Source organism: Symphalangus syndactylus, chromosome 12, assembly GCF_028878055.3.
Source record: "Symphalangus syndactylus isolate Jambi chromosome 12, NHGRI_mSymSyn1-v2.1_pri, whole genome shotgun sequence".
Taxonomy (NCBI): domain Eukaryota; kingdom Metazoa; phylum Chordata; class Mammalia; order Primates; family Hylobatidae; genus Symphalangus; species Symphalangus syndactylus.
The window spans coordinates 68,398,299-68,417,249 of NC_072441.2; the positions used below are offsets into that span (position 1 = coordinate 68,398,299).

Consider the following 18,951-nt stretch of genomic DNA (forward strand, 5'->3'; position numbering starts at 1 on the left):
AGTAGATTAACATGTCAAAATAGATTCTGAAAGCACTGCACAAGATAAGTGTACACAATTAAATGTATAAACTTTACAGTATATGAATTCTATACACGGTTAAACTCTGAAGTCAGATTTTGAATGTCCAAGTTCATGTATTGATAGTGCAGCTACAATGACAAGAAGGTGTAAAGGCTTTACATCAAGTTCTTTCTGAAAATCTTGAGATTCAAATAATATTTATTCAGAGAAAAAGTTCATCATATAAATGCCAGTGAATCTGCATTCCACAAAAAGGTTGTTATTTTTTAAAAGTGACTCCAATAACATTCAAACCTGTATAACTCCTTCTTTTTATAGCTTTTGGTGAAGAAATGGGTTCAGGAGATCTCTCTCTGCTCTTTCATCCTAAAGTAGGTTAACTGGGCAAGAATTTTACAAAGAGTTTATCAGCTAAAAACTAGATTTAAAACTATGCTATGAATTATGCTTACTTTGAAAATATTTTGAGGGATCATTATTGGCTCCAAAAAAGGCTAGATCTTGCTAAACACCTACCTGAATGTACTTAATTGAAAATTGCAAGGACTACGTGAAATATATAATGTACTAACAAAGTTTATAAATTTAAAAACAAAAATTCAACCTTAAAAAGAGGTTAAAATGATTCACTAGCAAATTTATTAAATTTTAAGAATGATTATTAAGATCAGTGGAGCAATATCTGTGTATTCCTAAGGAAAAGCTTCATTATTATTTTGAAATATTGATGATATACAAAATTTAATTAAGATCTGTAATCCTTTCAAATTCATTCAAATTATTATGAGGAATATGAACATTACATTTGTCAATGAAAAGAAAAGCGATAGCTGTCAGATTGGACTAAGTGCCCTTGAAGGACACTTTAGAGATGGAATTATCTGAATTACGTCCAATGGCAAAAAAAGAATGCTCATCAGTCAAAGAAAGAGCAGGCCGGACATAGTGGCTCACACCTGTAATCCCAGCACTTTGGGAGGCTGAGGCGGTTGGATCATCTGAGGTCAGGAGTTCCAGACCAGCCTGGCCAACATGGTGAAACTCCATCCCTACTAAAAATACAAAAAATTAGCCAGGCATGGTGGCAGGCACCTGTAATCCCAGCTACTCAGGAGGCTGAGGCAGGAGAGTTGCTTGAACCTGGGAGGCAGAGGTTGCAGTGAGCTGAGATTGCACCATTGCACTCCAGCCTGGGCAACAAGAATGAAACTCCAACCCCCCCGCAAAAAAGAAAAAGCAATGGATATTGTCCTCCGATTTGTCACTATCCACATATACAAGTGAAGTCTCTTGTCGATGGTGACCATCAAGAATTTGAAGAGATCACCATTTAAAATCTTGATCAGGGTTTCATATTGCTATTTTAAGCATAAAATCTAATATCAAAAAGCTATATCCTGGGCTGGGCACAGTGGCTCATGCCTGTAATCCAAGCACTTTGGGAGGTTGAGATGGGTGGATCACTTGAGGTCAGGAGTTCAAAACCAGCCTGACCAACATGGTGAAATTCCATATCTACTAAAAATACTAAAATTAGCCAGGCGTGGGTTTGGGCACTTGTAATCCCAGCTACTCAGGAGGCTGAGGCAGGAGAATCACTTGAACCTGGGAGGCAGAGGTTGCAGTGAGCCAAGATCATGCCACTGCGCTCCAGCCTGGGCAACAAAGCAAAACTAAGTCTCAGAAAAAAGCTATATCAAGAATGAGCATAAGATTCTCATTCAAAATTTTTTTTTAAATTGGAGATATTTTACAATGCAATATGTCATATATTTCATATTACTTTGTACACCATACTAGCCATGTGATAATGGGCAAGTTAATTGCACCTTTCTGTTCCACCCTTTCATCATCACTAACATGCAGATAATAATGATAATCACCTCACAGGCTTGTTGTGAGAATGAAATTAAGGCATCCATATAAGCTCCTAGCATAGGCCCTAGCATATGAAATGTGTTAATTAAATAGTATTATTATGATGATTCGTCTAGGCGGGGGAAGACGCCAAGGGTACTGAAAGGTGTGCTCTTTATCCTAACCTTGGTTTTGCTTCCCTCTTATCTGCTATCCTGAGCTACATGGATGAAAAGGATAGAGGAACATAAAGATGGAAACAAATTGAGACAGAGGAACTGAAAAGGAAGGGGAAGGAGAAGCACCCCAGAGTAGTCAGCACTGATATGGAAATGTACAAACTAAAATAAAATTGCCTAAAGAAGAACTGGGCCAAATCTCCCTGGTTAGCCAGTTCCCTCTAGCACATTCATTTTAAGCACTGTAAATGGAGGTTTTAATGAAGCAAATGAAAAGAGAGTTAAGTCGGGGCATGGGAGACAGAAAATGAATGGGTTGTTGATGAGGTGACTAAGGATGCTAGTGGGCAGACTGGTTAAAGAAATGGGTTTGCAAACAATTTCAGAATATTTTGGGGTTCCCAGAAATAGTCATAAGCAGCCCACATTTGCACTTCCTACTTGTATGAATGCTACCAGAGTTATGCTCACCCCCTCTAATGCTGTTCCTCTCTCCAAGGCTGAGATACCAGAAAAAAGCCTACCTTATTGGGGCCATGCTGCCAAAGCAGTTTTTAAACATGTACAGTACTCAAGTGCTTACTTCTCCTGGTCCCTTCTGCCTGCTCTTTCTGACTCACCCCCACCACCCTCTCATCCCTATAGGGCTGTGGTGATGTTATCATAGGTCCTGTGTCCACCCAAAACCTGGTCACAAAGCTTTCAAAGGGAATATGCCCAAGGGTGTGGCTGCACTATGACAGGCAGCCTTGGTGGTCAGCTGTGGGCTTGGCCAGTGATTTTTCACATTCTGTAGCCGCTGCTAAGCCCATTCCTACCCCAGTTTTCCACTCATGCTTTCCAATTGACTGCAAAGCTCTCCAGCTGGTGACCATAGGAGCTGCCAATGACAGGGAGACAGCCCATTGCTTGTCCCATTGTAGGGGAGAATCCTACTGGGAGGTGGGTAGGCAGGAAAAGTGGAGAAGGGCTTTTCTCTCTTTTGTAGAACACTCAGCCTGCTTTAAAGCCAGAGAACCTGGCCCCACCTTAATATTCTTTCAGCTTTCCTGACTGTTTTGTACAATTTTTGCACATGTACTCCACTGTGTTAGGCTCAGGAAGAATTCTAACATCTATTCTACCCAGCAAAAGAGGTGCTGAAGACCCATCCTCTTTTGGAGTAACCTGACATACCTTGTTTGGAATCTAGCTTTTAGAATGATCGGCTGGGGTTGGCAGACAACTTACATTCTGAGTCCTCACTCTTGAAAAAGCCAATGAGTTTGATGTAGTCCTCAATGCGTTCGAAGGCTTGGACTTCCAGTTTGCTGCTAATGATCTCCACTGGGTCTTCAATTAGCTGAAATGCCACACACACACACACACATGTTCAAACAAGAGATTTCCTTCTTCACTGGGGAAACAGAATGCGTTGGAGGGAAGTTGTAGTGGACTTTGTGGTTGGTGCCTCAAATATCTATTCCATTCTCCCCACAATCCCCCAGTGAGGATACCAGCAGTACCTTCTGAAGAATAGACCTCAACTCAAAGAGTGAGATGATTGGTGGGGGCAACCTATTCCTTTTGCCAGTTTTAAAAAGCATTTATTTTTAATCATAGATTGACAAATTATAGTTGTATTTATTGGATGTAAAGTGTTGCTATGATCTATAAATATGTGAAATAATTAAATCAAGCTAATTAACCTATCCATCACCTCTAATACTCATCATTTTTTTGTGGTGAGAACATTTGAAATTTACTCTTTTAGTGATTTTGAAATGTGTAATACATATTATTTACTATATTCACCATGCTGTACAATATATCTCAAAGAACAAAATCTTATTCCTCCTGTCTAATTGAGGCTTTGCACCTTTCGATCATCATCTCTCCATTCCCACCACCCCCACCCCCATCCAGCCTCTGATAACTACTCTCTGCTTCTTTAAATTCTCGTGTTCTAGATTCCACATATAATAAGTGAGAACATGTGGTATTAGTCTTTCTGTGCCCAGCTTATTTCACTTAGCATAATGTTCTCCAATTCCATCTGTATAGTTGCAAATGGTAGTTCTTTTTTTTTTTTTACAGCTGAATAGTATTCCCTTGTGTATATAGCACATTTTCTTTTTTTGTTTTTTGTTTTTTGAGACAGAGTCTTGCTCTGTTGCCCAGGCTGGAGTGCAGCACGATCTAGGCTCACTGCAAACTCTGCCTCCTAGGTTCACGCCATTCTCCTGCCTCAGCCTCCTGAGTAGCTGGGACTACAGGTGCCCACCACCATGCCTGGTTAATTTTTTTGATTTTTGTATTTTTAGTAGAGACGGGGTTTCACCGTGTGAGCCAGGATGGTCTCGATTCGATCTCCTGACCTTGTGATCCACCCACCTCGGCCACCCAAACTGTTGAGATTACAGGCGTGAGCCACCGCGCCTTGCCATATACCACATTTTCTTTATCCAGTCATCTGCTGATGGACATTTAGGTGGATTTTATAACTTCCCCTGCCAGTTATTGATTCAGGAATGGGCAAGTAACTGGCCCAATAAGGACAGATTTGCTGAAGGCTTTGGGAAAAGTTCTTCACTCTTAAAAGGGCAATGGGAAGCCAAATTTGTTTTTCTATCATGAAATATGAATGAGGAAATGTAATGTATTCATTCCTACTGTTGGCCATCTTATAGCTAACGTGAGAATAGTCAGCTTGAGGACACAAGCAACATACTGAAAACACAGTTATCTGTGATTTACAGAGAAAAATGGAGCCAGTGTCTGGATTCGATCAAGTGTAAAGTCTCCTCTAACTGGAGCCTTCTACTTAGTAAGTCAATCACATTGTTTATTGTTTGAAGCAGTTAGTCTTATTTCCAAAAGCCTCCTCCTAGCTGATAAAGCTGGGGCAGCACCATGCTGTCCCAGAGTTGTTCTGTCACCCCTCTCAACTTTTTTAGGGCTTGTGGGAGTGAGTCAATGAGATGGCCAAGCACAGTGGGTCATGAGATGGCACTTTTTTTGGTAAAAGGTAGCTTCCAACTCACTTCTGGCCTTCCCTCTGGTTTTTGACACTGTAGAGAAAGAACAATAGACCACTGGGTACTGGCTGGTAGATAAGGAATCATCGGCATGGATGCTCAATGCTAGGTTCTTTATCTGTGCAAGAATATGTGTTCAAAGCATTGAACTTCACAGCGGTTATTGAAAGTGTGAGTTTATCTATGGATGAAATATTTTTATAATGTTTGTTCCTATGTTTGTCTAAGCATATGGATATGAGGGTGTGCTATGTCCATGGCTGAAAAAGTGTGATATTGGGGGGCTGTTTAGCTCTGCCACTTCTCTATGTTGCTCTGAGGGTAGCTAACTCAGGGTGACCTGGCTGATTGGTACTCCCATCCCTCCTCTCTCTTCAGGTGGCTGGTTAGCCCCCTCACTCCCCACATTCCCCAGCTCCTCTTCAGCAGCAGTGGAGCAAAGCCAAGGAGATTTCAATAGATGTCTATGTATAACTGGTAACGGAATTAGCATATTACTACTACATGGCCCCCAACAGTTTCTAGGGTGACTTAAAGATCACCTTCCCGGTAGAGTAGACAGTGCAATAATATAGGTGCTCCTTAGTGTTTTGTGAATTCTGAAAAACCTGTCACAGATGAGGCCAGGTTCTCCAGCTTGTCTGTTCTTTGGGATTCTATCTCTCCCTATATTTGAGCAGAGGCAGCTCCATGCAGGGTCACTGTGTATAAATGCTTACATCCAAGAGGAACTCCACCAAGACATCAGCTGCAAACTCGCCATCAAACTCTATTGTGCGATCACCCTTAAGAATATACAGGCTTCCTTCTTCATCAAAACCTGTAAGAAACAAAGAGGCCCACAGAGAAGGTCATCCTGACATAGGAAGAGCGATTGCATTGGCTGAGGTCTGGCTCAGGGTTTCTGGGTGACAGTGGGGTCAGGATTAGTGGAACTAGCATTAACCCAAGAAGCAGTTGCCTTGAAATAACACTTTTGAAGAGCTCCTGAAGTGGACATTTAATTGGAAATAGTCAAGAACAATTCCAGTTGGATTTTGACTTAAAAGAAAAGTCTATTCTCCACCCCACCACTTCTTTAGTTTTCCAAAAATACAGCTGATCCCATGTCATTCTCCTTATCAAAGAATTGTAACGGCCACTGCCCACCTGACTCCTTAGCCTTGCGTTAAACTCCCTCCAAAATCTGTTTCCAAATCTATCCCTTTCATTCTCCCTTGGGTAGACCTGTACTCCGTTGAGAACTGCTCTCTTGTCCCTTGTGTGACTCCCTTCACTTCCTGCCCACATGCTTGTATGAAAAGGTGAGTAAAGGAAAAGTCATTGAGCATTATTCTCTAGACTTAGTTTTTCTTGTTCCCCCTGCCTGGAATGACCTCCATCTTGGTTAGCTTCTTCAGGTCTCAGCTTAGGATTCATTTTTCTTAAGAAAGGTCACTTCAGTCTCACTGAGCTCATGCCATTATTGATCTTTCTTCAGCTCAATTTATAGATCTTCACTATCACAGTGAGTTCTCTGAGGGTAGGATCATTGTCTTCTTGGTATCCCAGTGCCTTGTACAGAGCCTGTGTACATCAGCAACCCATTAATACATGTGGCCAGGATGGACAGTTTGCTTTCCTGTTCCAGTTGAATGCCACGCGTCTTCTTTATCCAGTTGGCTGGTAGATGTTGCAAGGACAGGCTCAGCGTCTTCTTATTTTGCTGCCCTTTAGCACCCTTGGTCTGATGTTGTGTACCTTAACAAATGCTTGTTGGAAAAATGCATTTTCCTCCTTAGGAATGTTAAATAACCAAAGCTGGCATTTAGTCCAATTACATGGCATCCTTAATTCCTTAGATTGTTGTAAAACTCTATTAGCTGGAGAAAGTTTTCTCCAAATGAACTCTTTTGCAGAACCTCCAGGGACAGGAAGGCTGGACTGCTGCCTGCTGTGTCCCAAGGCATGCATGAGGTATAAGGAGCCTCTGGCACATGGGCGGGAAATGGTGGAGGCACCATTTGTAAACCAAAAGGAGCAATGTGCCAGGTATTCTTTTTGTTTGTTTGTTTTTTGAGACAAGGTCTCCCTTTGTCACCCAGGCTGGAGTGCAGGGCCATGATCATGGCTCCTGCCTCAGCCTCCTGAATAGCTGAGACTACAGGCATGTGCTACAATGCTGGCTAATTTTTCATATATACGTATATATGAAAAATTATATATTTTTTATATATATGAAAAATTATACATTATATATATATACACACACACATATTACAAGCATGAGACACCGTGTCTGGCCCTGCCGGATTTTCTTGATATCAATGATGGCCAAGCTCAAAAGGTGCCCTAGGGAACATTGGCCAGTGTCCTGCTGTTGGATTTTGTCTTGAGCAAAACCACAGTAAGAAGGCTACTGCAATTGTTCAGGCACAACTTGACAGAGGCCAAAATAAGGCAAATGGAAGAGGAATGAAGATGAAGGAGCAGGTTCACAAAATACCTCCACTGTCCTATAAACCCTCAGGGATCAAATAACCAGAAGGAACATGCCCCAACTCTTCCAAACTGAGCTTGTTTCAGTGTATCAAGCCCCATCATATTCCTTGCTAGTCTATTTTTATGTATACTTGCCCAGCTTGTCCACCCAAAATTTTTAGATCACTGGGACACTAGTATTTTTCTCTAACTAAATTTGCTGGAAATTCTCCCAAATTCAACTTCTCATTAAACCAATGGGAAGGCATCAACAGACTTCTGGGGGAGGAGACAGAACTCATTAAACTGTTTGTTTGTTTGTTTGTTTGTTTTGAGATGGAGTCTCGCTCTGTCCCCCAGGCTGGAGTACAGTGGTGTGATCTTGGCTCACTGCAAGCTCTGCCTCCTGGGTTCAAGCCATTCTCCTGCCTCAGCCTCTCGAGTAGCTGGGACTACAGGTGCCCGCCACCATGCCTGGCTAATTTTTTTGTATTTTTAGTAGAGACGGGGTTTCACCGAGTTAGCCAGGATGGTCTCGATTTCCTGACCTTGTGATCTGCCCGCCTCGGCCTCCCAAAGTGCTGGGATTACACTGAGCCCAGCCATTGAACTGTTTTTGACTCTAGGAAAAGAGTTTAACATATTTTGCTCCCATACTCAAGGGAGAAAAATATCCCTCAATATGTCTCCAGGGAAAGAGACATCCCAAGCATTCTTTATTTTTATTTATTTATTTATTTATTCATTCATTCATTCATTCATTCATTCATTTATTTGAGACAGAATTTCACTTTATTGCCCAGGCTGGAGTTCAGTGGCACAATCATGCAGGCAGAAGTCACGGCAATCTTGACCTCCCTGGCTCAAGCCATTCTCTCATCCCAGCCTCCCAAGTAGCTGGCACTACAGGCACACGCCACCATGCCCAGCTAATTTTTAAAGTTTTTGTAGAGATGAGGTTTTGCTATGTTGCCCAAGCTGGTCTCAAACTCCTGGGCTCAAGCAATCCTCCGCCCTTGGCCTCCCAAAGTGCCCAGACATTCTTAATAACTCATTATCATTGTATAGTCCTAAATAGTTTCCTATAATTTAAATCTTTTTTTAAAAAAAAGGCTGGTCTTCTTGAAAATAAAATAGAAAACAGTTGTCTGTAATTTTCCAGGATAATGGACTTTTATGTACCTGAAGGTATTTATTGAGCCACCACTAATCTTTTTTTTTTTTTCTGTACTTACTACTCCAAATCCAGTTAACCTTTCTTCAAAGATCCTGTTTTATAACTCGCTATTTTTTTAATAGCCATTCTTCACTGGTCATGCAGAAAAAGCCAAATGGGCAGTACATGTGTGTCAGTGTTTGAAAATCAGAGGAGCGGGCCGGGAGCTGTGGCTCACACCTGTAATCCCAGAATTTTGGGAGGCTGAGGCAGACAGATCATTCGAGATCAGGAGTTCAACACCAGCCTGGCCAACATGGTGAAACCCTGACTCTCCTAAAAATACAAAAAAAATGAACTAAGCATGGTGGCGTGTGACTGTAATCTCAGCTACTCTAGAGGCTGAGGCACAAGAATCACTTGAATCCAGAAGGCAGAGGTTGCAGTGAGCAGGAATCACACCACTGCACTCCAGCCTGGGTGACAGTGAGACCCTGTCTCAAAAAAAAAAAAAAGAAAAGAAAAGAAAAGAAAAAGAAAACCAGAGGAACTACCTATATTCTCTCTCTTTGGGATTACAGGGTTGTGAATCCCGAAGTGCACTGCACTTAAGCATGACATATCGACACTAGAGAGTACAACTTCCATGTGCAGTCACTTAACCATACCTCACCTACGTCCTCCCTCTCATCCTTGGTGATAATGCCCAACTGGGATTTAGCCTTAAATTTAAAAAGCACTGTTACCCTGGCATTATTACTATTAATGCTGTCTTTTGTTGGCTGCTTCAGCTGCAGGGAAACGAAATAATATGTGATGAAAGAAGAGAATTTTTAACTCTCTCAGAGAGATCGCCACAGTGGTGAGATAAGAGAAGCTGGACTTTTAGCTTGCTTTAGAAGCTGAAAATAAAAGCTTGACTCTTTAGCATCAGTTTCTCCAGGAAGAAACCCTCTTCATTGTATTGATACAACAATCTCTTACATGATTAATGTGAAACCATTCAATTCAGGCCTATATTTGCTTTTACGAAACTCTTCTCCAACCAAAGATGAAGGTATGCAGGATAGTTTTATATATTTTAAAAGATAGTCCGCTTATGCAAGAATAATTGCAACTGTACTTTTCCTTTTGCAAGACACATTCGTTTCTTTCCCACATACAGCATCTCAAAAATCACACTTACCCAGTTTCTTGGCAAGCTTGGCTTCTCTCTTGGCATCCACCATCACAAAGCCTATAGCTTTATGTTCAAGGACCTGGGCCACAAGCTGAAGAAACAAATGGAAAGATGAGTGTGCTAAGGGCAGAAAGATGGTACAACATATTACAGGATTACTATCCTCATGTATCAACGGAAGGGTTTCCTCTATACTTTCTGTTGCTATGTGACCAAGTTGAGCAGCAGCAAAGGAAATGTATTCTTGACCCCTCAGGAGAAGGATGATTCAGGAGAATGCTGAGAATCAAGGAGGGAAAATCTGAGGAGCAGACCTAAGACAAAATTTGGAAGAATATATCCACTGTCACATACCAGTTTCTGCCCTTGGAGTAGATAAAACCTGGATCGGGAGAAAGAGGAATCAGGAAGCATGGGTGCCTGACAAGAGGCCCTGAGCCTTTCTCTAGCTGCCAAATGTACCTGGGGTAGAGTGGGAACACAAGAGGACCTAAGAATAAAGGAGGCCTATGTCCTCAATATCCAAGCATTGCCCTCAATTCCCCCACTCCTGGGCTTGTGAAGTAGGAATGCCCATTGGGTGAATAGACCTGAGATGTCTTCTCAAGGTTCCCTGAAGCACATTGAGACTAGCAGAGTATCGGGGGTCAGGGGTTTGGCTCCAAAGGCCAGGAGGATGCAGCAGTGTCCTAGATGGACAGATAGCTGAAAACGACTCTGGGTAGACACCGGCATAGATGGTGACACCAAGCACAAGATTGGCATTATGTTAAGCTTCCTGCAATGCAGATATGAGCAAGTAGGGAATACTTGCTTACTTCAGGACTGAGACCTTATTCTTGCCATCTGTTTGAACAGGGACTTGAAACAAACAGAATGGAGATGCTACCAGGCAGATCATGAAATATTAATACTACTTTTTTTAGTTAAACTTAAAAAAAGATAATTGTAGATTAACATGCAGTTGTGAGAAATAATGCAGAGAGATATACATTTTATCCAGTTTCCCTCAACAGTAACATCTTGCAAAACGGAGGTACAATGTTACAAACTGGTTATTGACATTGATACAGTTAAGATACAGAACATTTCCATCACCAAAAGGATCCCTTTTGGGTGATGGTCACACCCACTGGTTCGTGTCCCCATCCCCTCTTTTACCCTGGGCAACCACTAATTTGTTCTCCATTCCTATAATTTTGTCATTTCAAGAATGTTATGTAAATGGAATTATATAGTATGTAACGTTTTGAGACTGACGTTTTTCACTCAGCATAATTATGTAGAGACTTGTCTAGGTTTTTGCATGTATCAATATGCTGTTTTTTTTTTTTTATTGCTGAGTTGAATGTATGGTATGAATGTACCATAGTTTATTTAATCATTCACTCATTAAAGGATATGTGGGTTGTTCCCAGTGATTGGCTAGTATGAATACAGCTGCTATAAACTTTTGTGTATAGGTTTTTGAGTTAAATATTAGTCTTAATTTCTCTGAGATAAATGTCTAATAGTACAATTGCTGGGTTGTATGGTAGTTACATGTTTAGTTTTTAAAGAAGCTGCCAAACTATTTTTCAGAGTAGCTGTATTATTTTACCTTCCCATGAGCAAGGTATGAATAATCCAGTTTTTCCACATCTTTGTCAGGACTTCATAGCATAACCATTTTTCGTTTTAGTCATTCTGACAGGTATGTAGTGCTATCTCATTGCGGTTTTAATTTGCATTTTCCTACTGGCTAACAATGTTGAGCATTTTTAAATGTGCTGATTTGCCATATGTATGTTCTCTTCTATGAAATGCCTGTTCACACCTTTTGCTCATTTTTCAACTGGATTGCTTTTTGGTTGTTGAATTTTGACAGTTTTTTAAATACCAGTCCTTTTTCAGATATATGCTTTACAAGTATTTTTTTTACTCTGTATGTGTGTTATTTCATCTTCTATTTTATTTGGAAAATAATAATTCTACATATCCATAGGGTACCCAGTGATGTTTTGATTCATATAATGTATATTGATCAGATCAGGGTAATTAACATACCTATCATTTCAAGTATTTATCACTTTTTTGTGTTGAGAACATTCAATATCCTAATAATTTCATCTTCTTAACAGGATCTTTCACAGAACAAAAATTTTCAACTTTGATGAAGTCCAGTTGATCACTTTTTTCATTCATGGATTGTACTTTTGATGTTAAGTCCAAGAACTCTTTGTCTAGCCTCAGATCCTGGATTCTCCTATTTTTTCTAAAAGTTTTATAGTTTTTCATTTTACATTTAAGTTCGTGAATCACTTTGAGTCAAATTTAAGGTAGGTTGAGGTTTTTCTTTTTTTGCCAATAGATGTCCAACTGTTCCGACATTTTTTGGTGAAAAGGCTGTCTTTCATCCAATCAATTGCTTTTGTACCTTTGTCAAAAATCAGTTGGCATATTCATGTGAGTCTATTTGTGGTTTCTCGATTCTGTTCCATTGCTCTATATATCTGTTCCTCTGCCAACACCACATAGTCTTGATTGCAGTAGCTAGGATCAAGTATATCTGAAAGCAGGTAGACTATCTCTTTTCACTTTATTCTTTTCTTTTTAAATTGCTTTAACTATACTAGTCCTTTAGCATTTTTGTATAAACTTCAGAATAATCTTGTTTATACATACAAAAAAATCTTACTAGAATTTTGGTAGGAATCGCATTAAATCTGTGTATCAACTTGTGGAGAGTGACATATTTACTATGTTGAGTCTTCCAATTCATGAATATGGTATGTTTCTCCATTTATTTGATTTTCTTTGGTTTCTTTCATTAGCACTGCATAATTTTCAGCCTACAAGTCTTGCACACATTTTGTTAGATTTATATCTAATCAGTTAAATTATTTCAGCTACTGTAAATTGTATTGTATTTTTAATTTTTAGGTCCATGTGTTTATTGCAAGTATATAGATATACAATTAATTTGTTTATGTTAATGCTAAACTCACTTATTAGTTATAAGAGGTTTTTGTTTTGTAGGTTCCTTGAGATTTTTCTAGGTAGACAATTTTGTTACCTGCAAATAATTTCTTCTTTTTTAAGCTGCATGCCATTTTATTTCTTTATGTTTTCTTACTGCACTGGTGAGAACTTCTAGCACTATTTTGAATAAGAGTGGTGGTAAGAATACCTTGTTTTCTTAAATTTTTTATTTGTTTGCCAGTCGTAGAGGTTTGTTCATTTTTCCTTTCCGTTCTATCAGTTTTTGCTTTGTGTATTTTGCAGTTCTATTGTTTGGTCCAGACACGTTTAGGATTTATTGTCTTCTTGATGGTTTGACCCTGGGTCTGTTTGGCTCTACAACTCATACTATAAATCCCTCTACTTTCTTTTCTATGTTTGTTTCTTTCATATCTTCTTAATTTTTATGTCTTCCTTTCATTTTTCCCAGTATCTGTGTCTTTTCCTTCAGAGTTCCTCTTTTGAACATCTTGAGGTTTTTCTTTGCATATTCATTCTTCCCTCCCACACCTTTTCATCTGTTCCCAGCCTCTTTCTTTCTCTCTGGCTTCTAACCATTTCCCTTCCTCGAAGAGCAAGGATTGTGAGCACCAAGAGCAGCTCCGAGGAGTACCTCTGGTGGTTGGGGACTCGGGGGTGGGATTGGAATGGCAGGTAACAAATGAGCCAAGCCCCACCCCCACCCCTCATTCAGTTTTCTCTTATTTCTTTTATTTTGGCTGGAACTAGGCAAAACTTGGGATGAAAGGCATCATCAGTGTTTACGTATGACTCATCTTGAGATTTTCTGCAGTGCCCAAACAGACCAACCTTTCTGCAAGTCACTTGGCTTCACTCTATTTCATTTAGTCTGTTAGACAAGGCCATTTATGACTTTTCTGGTTTCCAACATAAGCCCCTGTGTTCTGTTTAGTGCTGTCAAAATCTTAAGTTAAATGCTCCCTTGTGTATCATTCAGAGTCAGTAATAATGGGACCTCATGGCTTTGTGGTATAGTAAGTTTCCTTACTCCTAGTACATGAGCCTCTGACGGTGGTTCTTAAACTTCAGTGTGCATAAGAATCACCCAGGGACTAAAGTGGGGCTTCCTGGGCCTCAGCACAAGAGAGTAGAAAGTAGACCTGGGTGGGGCTCAGGAATCTACATTTTTATAAACCACACTACCACACCCCATTATTCTAACACAGCAGATCTCAAACCACACTCTGAAAAACGCTGCTATAAATGATTGTCAGCACATCCAAAGTGATACGACACAGTGCTCTTCTAACCGCTGGGCTCTTTAAGCCCCTCTACCTTTGGCATAGGAGAGAAGTATTCATAATAGTAAGAATAACCAATGACATAAAATAAGAAATTAACTCTGAGAATTAAACAGATAATTTAACTCTGATCTCTCCTAGGCATGCACTACCATGTTTTATTTGGTTTTAGGTAGATCCAAATGTGTGCCTCTTGTAGGCATGTAAAGCATGGCCTTCTGGTTATCTTATGGATATTTATATGTGATTTTTGAAGATTTATGAGTGGGAGGTGCTATCTCAAATGAACTCGATTCTTTTTTCCAGATTCCCTGGTTAACTAAATACAGCCAATCACTGTCCTGTGCTATAGATGGAGAGACAGAGCAGGCAATAACACATGGGCCAGGATCCCATGCCTAGCTGAGACTTTCCCACCTCCTCTTTGGCTCCCTTTGTCAAAATCCCTCCAGAATTCCCATCACTCTTGCCTCCCATGCTGATAAGACCCAAAGCCTGCCCACTTGAGTTCTGTGATCACTGCCATCAGTCCTAGCAAGTCTCCTTCATGGGAGCCAAGGGTGCCAGGTAGGTGACTCCTGACATGGCCGCCAGGAGCCTCTGCTGGGCTAGTGGGGCAGGCAGGAGTCTGTCTACCTCTCATATTTGGCTTGGCCTTGCCTCCACCTTTGCTTTGGCCCTAAATCTCCAGCTCACATGTTCCCTTCTCTCCTGCAGCCTAGTCTCACTGCATTCTCAGGTCACTACCAGTCCTGGCCACCCTTGGCTGCAGAGCCCAGCTCCAGGTTCATCTTTCACCACATTCTCCTCTCTGGAACTCCAAAATCCCCTCACAAGGGCACAGTACTCTGGCACTTATTGTGTAGTCATTAGAGTTGTGTATAGTCTCTACATTGTGACTCTTTCCTCCATAAGAAGAAGGACCCTGTTTTGTGCTTCTTTTGTATCTTGCAGTTTCTTGGAGACACTCAGCATACTTGTGGATGAATGGGTGGATTGGTCCAAGTACTTCACAAGTTCAAGGGCCTTGTGAGCCAAGGAGTTAGAGGCAATTGTCATCAAATACAGTGACAAAGAGTTCCATACATGAGAAAAAAAGGTAGAGTCAATATATCTCCGAAATTCCCAGAAAACTAGTACAGACTTTTCAGACAGGATTGCAATTTTCTCCTGTTGATGTACAACTGTTTCTCTGCTGGTTTGTTTGGTTGGTTAGTTACCTCTCAGATAGTGCATCCTAGCGAATGTGGTTATCTCTTATCAGTTGGTTATATACAGCCTCTGGGCATCGGTCAGTGCTCATTCTTTCTAGAAACATTACGATTTGTTTTAACCATTGCTGATTCTTTTGAGTACAAAAAATGTTTTTTAAAAGTTCTTTTAAGGTCCTTAAAGTTTTGTTTTGTTTTGGGACCTGTTCTCACTCCCTTTCCCATGCTGCAGTGCAGTGGCACAATCATGGCTCACTGAAGCCTTGACCTCCCAGGTTTAAGCAATCCTCCCACCTCAGCCCTCTGAATAGCTGGGACTACAGGCCTGCACCACCACACTTGGCTAATTTTCTAAGTTTTGTCGAGACAGGGTCTTGCTTTGTTGCCAGGGCTAGTCTTGAGCTCCTGGGCTCAAGTAATCCTCCCACTTTGGCCTCCCAAAATGTTGGGATTACAGGCATGAGCCACTGCACCCAGCCTAAAAAGTTCTATTTAAATAATATGCGTAATTCAATAGGAAAGAATTGGATATTTATAATATAGCTTTACTCTTGTTAAAAGATTGTGTACTGTAGGTATTTATCGCACCACTGCTACCCCTGTAATGACAGGGTGGATCCAAGCAGATCTCGTCTTCGAATGAATAAATGACTCATGGATACTATGCCCCGGTTGTTAAGTGCACAGGGCTTGGAATCAGAGACCTGGATTTTTGACTTGTCCACAAGCCTGTGCTGTGACTCCAGTGTAAAAAGTGGACAATACCAATATCTATTCAATGGGACTGTTTTGATGATTAACTGAAATAATGCATGTAAAGTGCTTGGCACAGTTCTTGGCATGGAGTAAGTGCTTAGTAAACATTAGATTTTCTTCTTAATATTATGACAGCTGGCTAGGGTTTTGGATCTTGTGCCAATTCAAAAACGCCATAGTGTTAACTATTGCAATGGAAAGAGAACGATTATTAATTGAGAACCTACTGTGTTAACAAAAATGTGTAAGTCACATGTCAGCTCCAGGGACTTTGTGATTTAATGAGGTATGAAATTCATTAAAAAAACAGCTCTAGGGCCAGGCTCGGTGGCTCACGCCTGTAATCCCAGCACTTTGGGAGGCCGAGGCAGGCGGATCATGAGGTCAGGAGATCGAGACCATCCTGGCTAACACAGTGAAACCCCGTTTCTGCTAAAAAAAAAATACAAAAAAATTAGCCGGGCGTGGTGGCAGGAGCCTGCAGTCCCAGCTACTTGGGAGGCTGAGGCAGGAGAATGGTGTGAACCCAGGAGGTGGAGCTTGCAGTGAGCCGAGATCACGCCGCTGCACTCTAGCCTGGGCGACAGAGTGAGACTCCGTCTTAAAAAAAAAAAAAAATAGCTCTAGGTGCCACAGGAATAGGACAAAAAATAAGAGCTATGGAGACTTAGTTTGTGGGCTGGGAGGTCAAATCCTGCAGAGCCCAGTGGGCTGTGATGAATACTGTGGATTAAATTTCCATGCACTCAGGATGAACCTAAATCCCTAACATGGCCAAGAATGTCCTGCACTCTTTGTTCCACTTGTCTTTCCAGCCTCATCTGGGGTCACTCTGTTTCTTACTTAATACAATTGTCTTCAGCTCCTCAAAACATCAAGCTTATTCCTGGCTCAGGTGTTTGCACAGGATCACCTCCTTCAGCTGTGCTCTCAAGCCCTAGGCCAGTTGAAGCTTCAGCTTCTGGCAGGGACACCTTGTTCTAATTCACACAAAGGCACCAACACATGCTCTGCTTCTACACACACCCTTCACTCCAAATAGAATTCCTTTTCCCCGACTGTTTGCTGGTTTCTACTTTCCTTGAAGTCTACATTCAAACATCAGTTCCTCAAAAGGCATTCCCTGACTCCCAATCTTAGTTTTTCCCTTTTTACCCTTGATCATATCACCCCGTGCTTTTCCTTTGCAACCATTTCACAGTTGCAAGTGCACATTAATTTATATGAGTCTTTGTCTAGCAATTGTCCATGTTGTAGCCTGTAAGCTCTATGTCCATGTCTGTTTTTCTCCCATGCTATCTCTAGCACCTAGCATAATACCTGAACAGATCAGATCTCAAAAATAAAAAAATAAAAAATAAATAAAACCAGTAGTTTCTTCAGTAAATGAATGAATGAAGAGGGAGGCTGTTTAGAAAAGGGGAGGCCAGCTAGACCTTGGAGGAGGAGTGTGTGGATAGGCGGAGGGGGGCTGCAAGGGCATCCCATGAGGAAGAAATGGTATAAGAAAAGGTTTGCAGGTAGGAATGTGCAGGGGTGTGCAGGAGAAGAGGCTGACCTACTTGAGCAGTGGGCTTATTTGGGGTGCTGAAAGAAGTCCTGTGTTAAAATCACATTAGAAAAAAAAGTGTGAAGGACTTAACTACTAGGACTGGAAGCTCTGATTTGGGGGTTGTGTGAGTAGAAGAGTAATATGACTAAGTTGTGTTTGGCAAGAGTGGATCTGAGTGTGTAGAGAAGACAGAAAGGAGGGTGGAAAGGAAAGGCCACCACTTGGGAGGCTGATGTCCTAGTCTGTGTGAGAGATTCTCTGATCTCAGACCAAGACAGTGTCAGTGGGAGAAAAAGTGACTCATGCAGGTGGTGCTACAAGTTGAGAATCAGTCAGACCTGGTAAGTCTTCCTTGGTTTTGGAGAGAAAAGGGAGAGAGATCAAAGAAGAGGGAGGAGGCACAATAGTTTGAGGGTCTCCCATGAGGAAACGAAGTGGAGGAGAATCAGTCAGACCTGGTAAGTCTTCCTTGGTTTTGGAGAGAAAAAGGAGAGAGATCAAAGAAGAGGGAGGAGGCACAATAGTTTGAGGGTCTTCCATGAGGAAACGAAGTGGAGGACACACAGTGGTGGCAGGAGAGCATGACAGAACTGGGGAAGCTTCTCAGCATGGATTCAGACCCAGAGAGTTCACAGTCATGGCAGTCCAGCCCAGACCCAGAGGTGCTGATCTAGGGCTCAGGGGAGAGGTCCCGCGTGAGAGGTGAAGGCTTGAGGACAGATGACATCTTTGGGAGACGAGTATGAGAGAAAGCCACAGGGTCAAAGGCTGGCTGGCTCAGGAGTAAGAGCAAGAAGCCTACCCTGGAAGCAGAGCGGAGCTATGGGAGAAGTGCAGGGAGAGAACGGATCCTGGTGTCATGACTTCAGAGTCACAAAGGAGCGGGTGGTCATATCAAATGTTGCAGGGAGTCAAGGAGGGGTAGGACCCCCATGAGGCCTCTCATCTCAGGACTGGTAAGTCACAGGTGACCTTTTAGAGAAGAGCTGAGACAGAAGCCAAAGCACTGGGAGTTAAACCGCTGGGTGGGTGGCAAGGACATGTTACAGCAGGTGTGGCTCGCTTATTCAAGGCGTCACACAGGAGCGAGAGGGGTGCCCTGTGCTGCTTGACTGCCCCTGGGACTCCCAGGGCAGCACATCCAATACCTCCATAAAGACCCCACCCAATCCAGTCTCTTCATAGGACTTACCAGCTCTAACCCAGGGAAAGACAGGAAGAAAGTTACATTTGTACCATTTCCCAAGAGCTGTCTTTGTAGAGGAGAAAGACTAATTTACTACACAGTCAGAGGGAA

General features: G+C 41.6%; 1 protein-coding gene across 1 annotated transcript in view; it reads right to left on the reverse strand.

The window, feature by feature from the left end:
• CASQ2 (calsequestrin 2) overlaps positions 1–18,951 on the reverse strand; it is a 69,820-nt gene that overhangs the window by 34,851 nt on the left and 16,018 nt on the right. The window contains exons 2-4 of the mRNA XM_063628038.1: positions 9,880–9,964; positions 5,797–5,897; positions 3,291–3,402 (exon numbers count right to left, since the gene is read on the reverse strand). Of these exons, the coding sequence (XP_063484108.1) occupies positions 3,291–3,402; positions 5,797–5,897; positions 9,880–9,964 (298 nt within the window). The remainder of the gene's footprint in view (positions 1–3,290; positions 3,403–5,796; positions 5,898–9,879; positions 9,965–18,951) is intronic.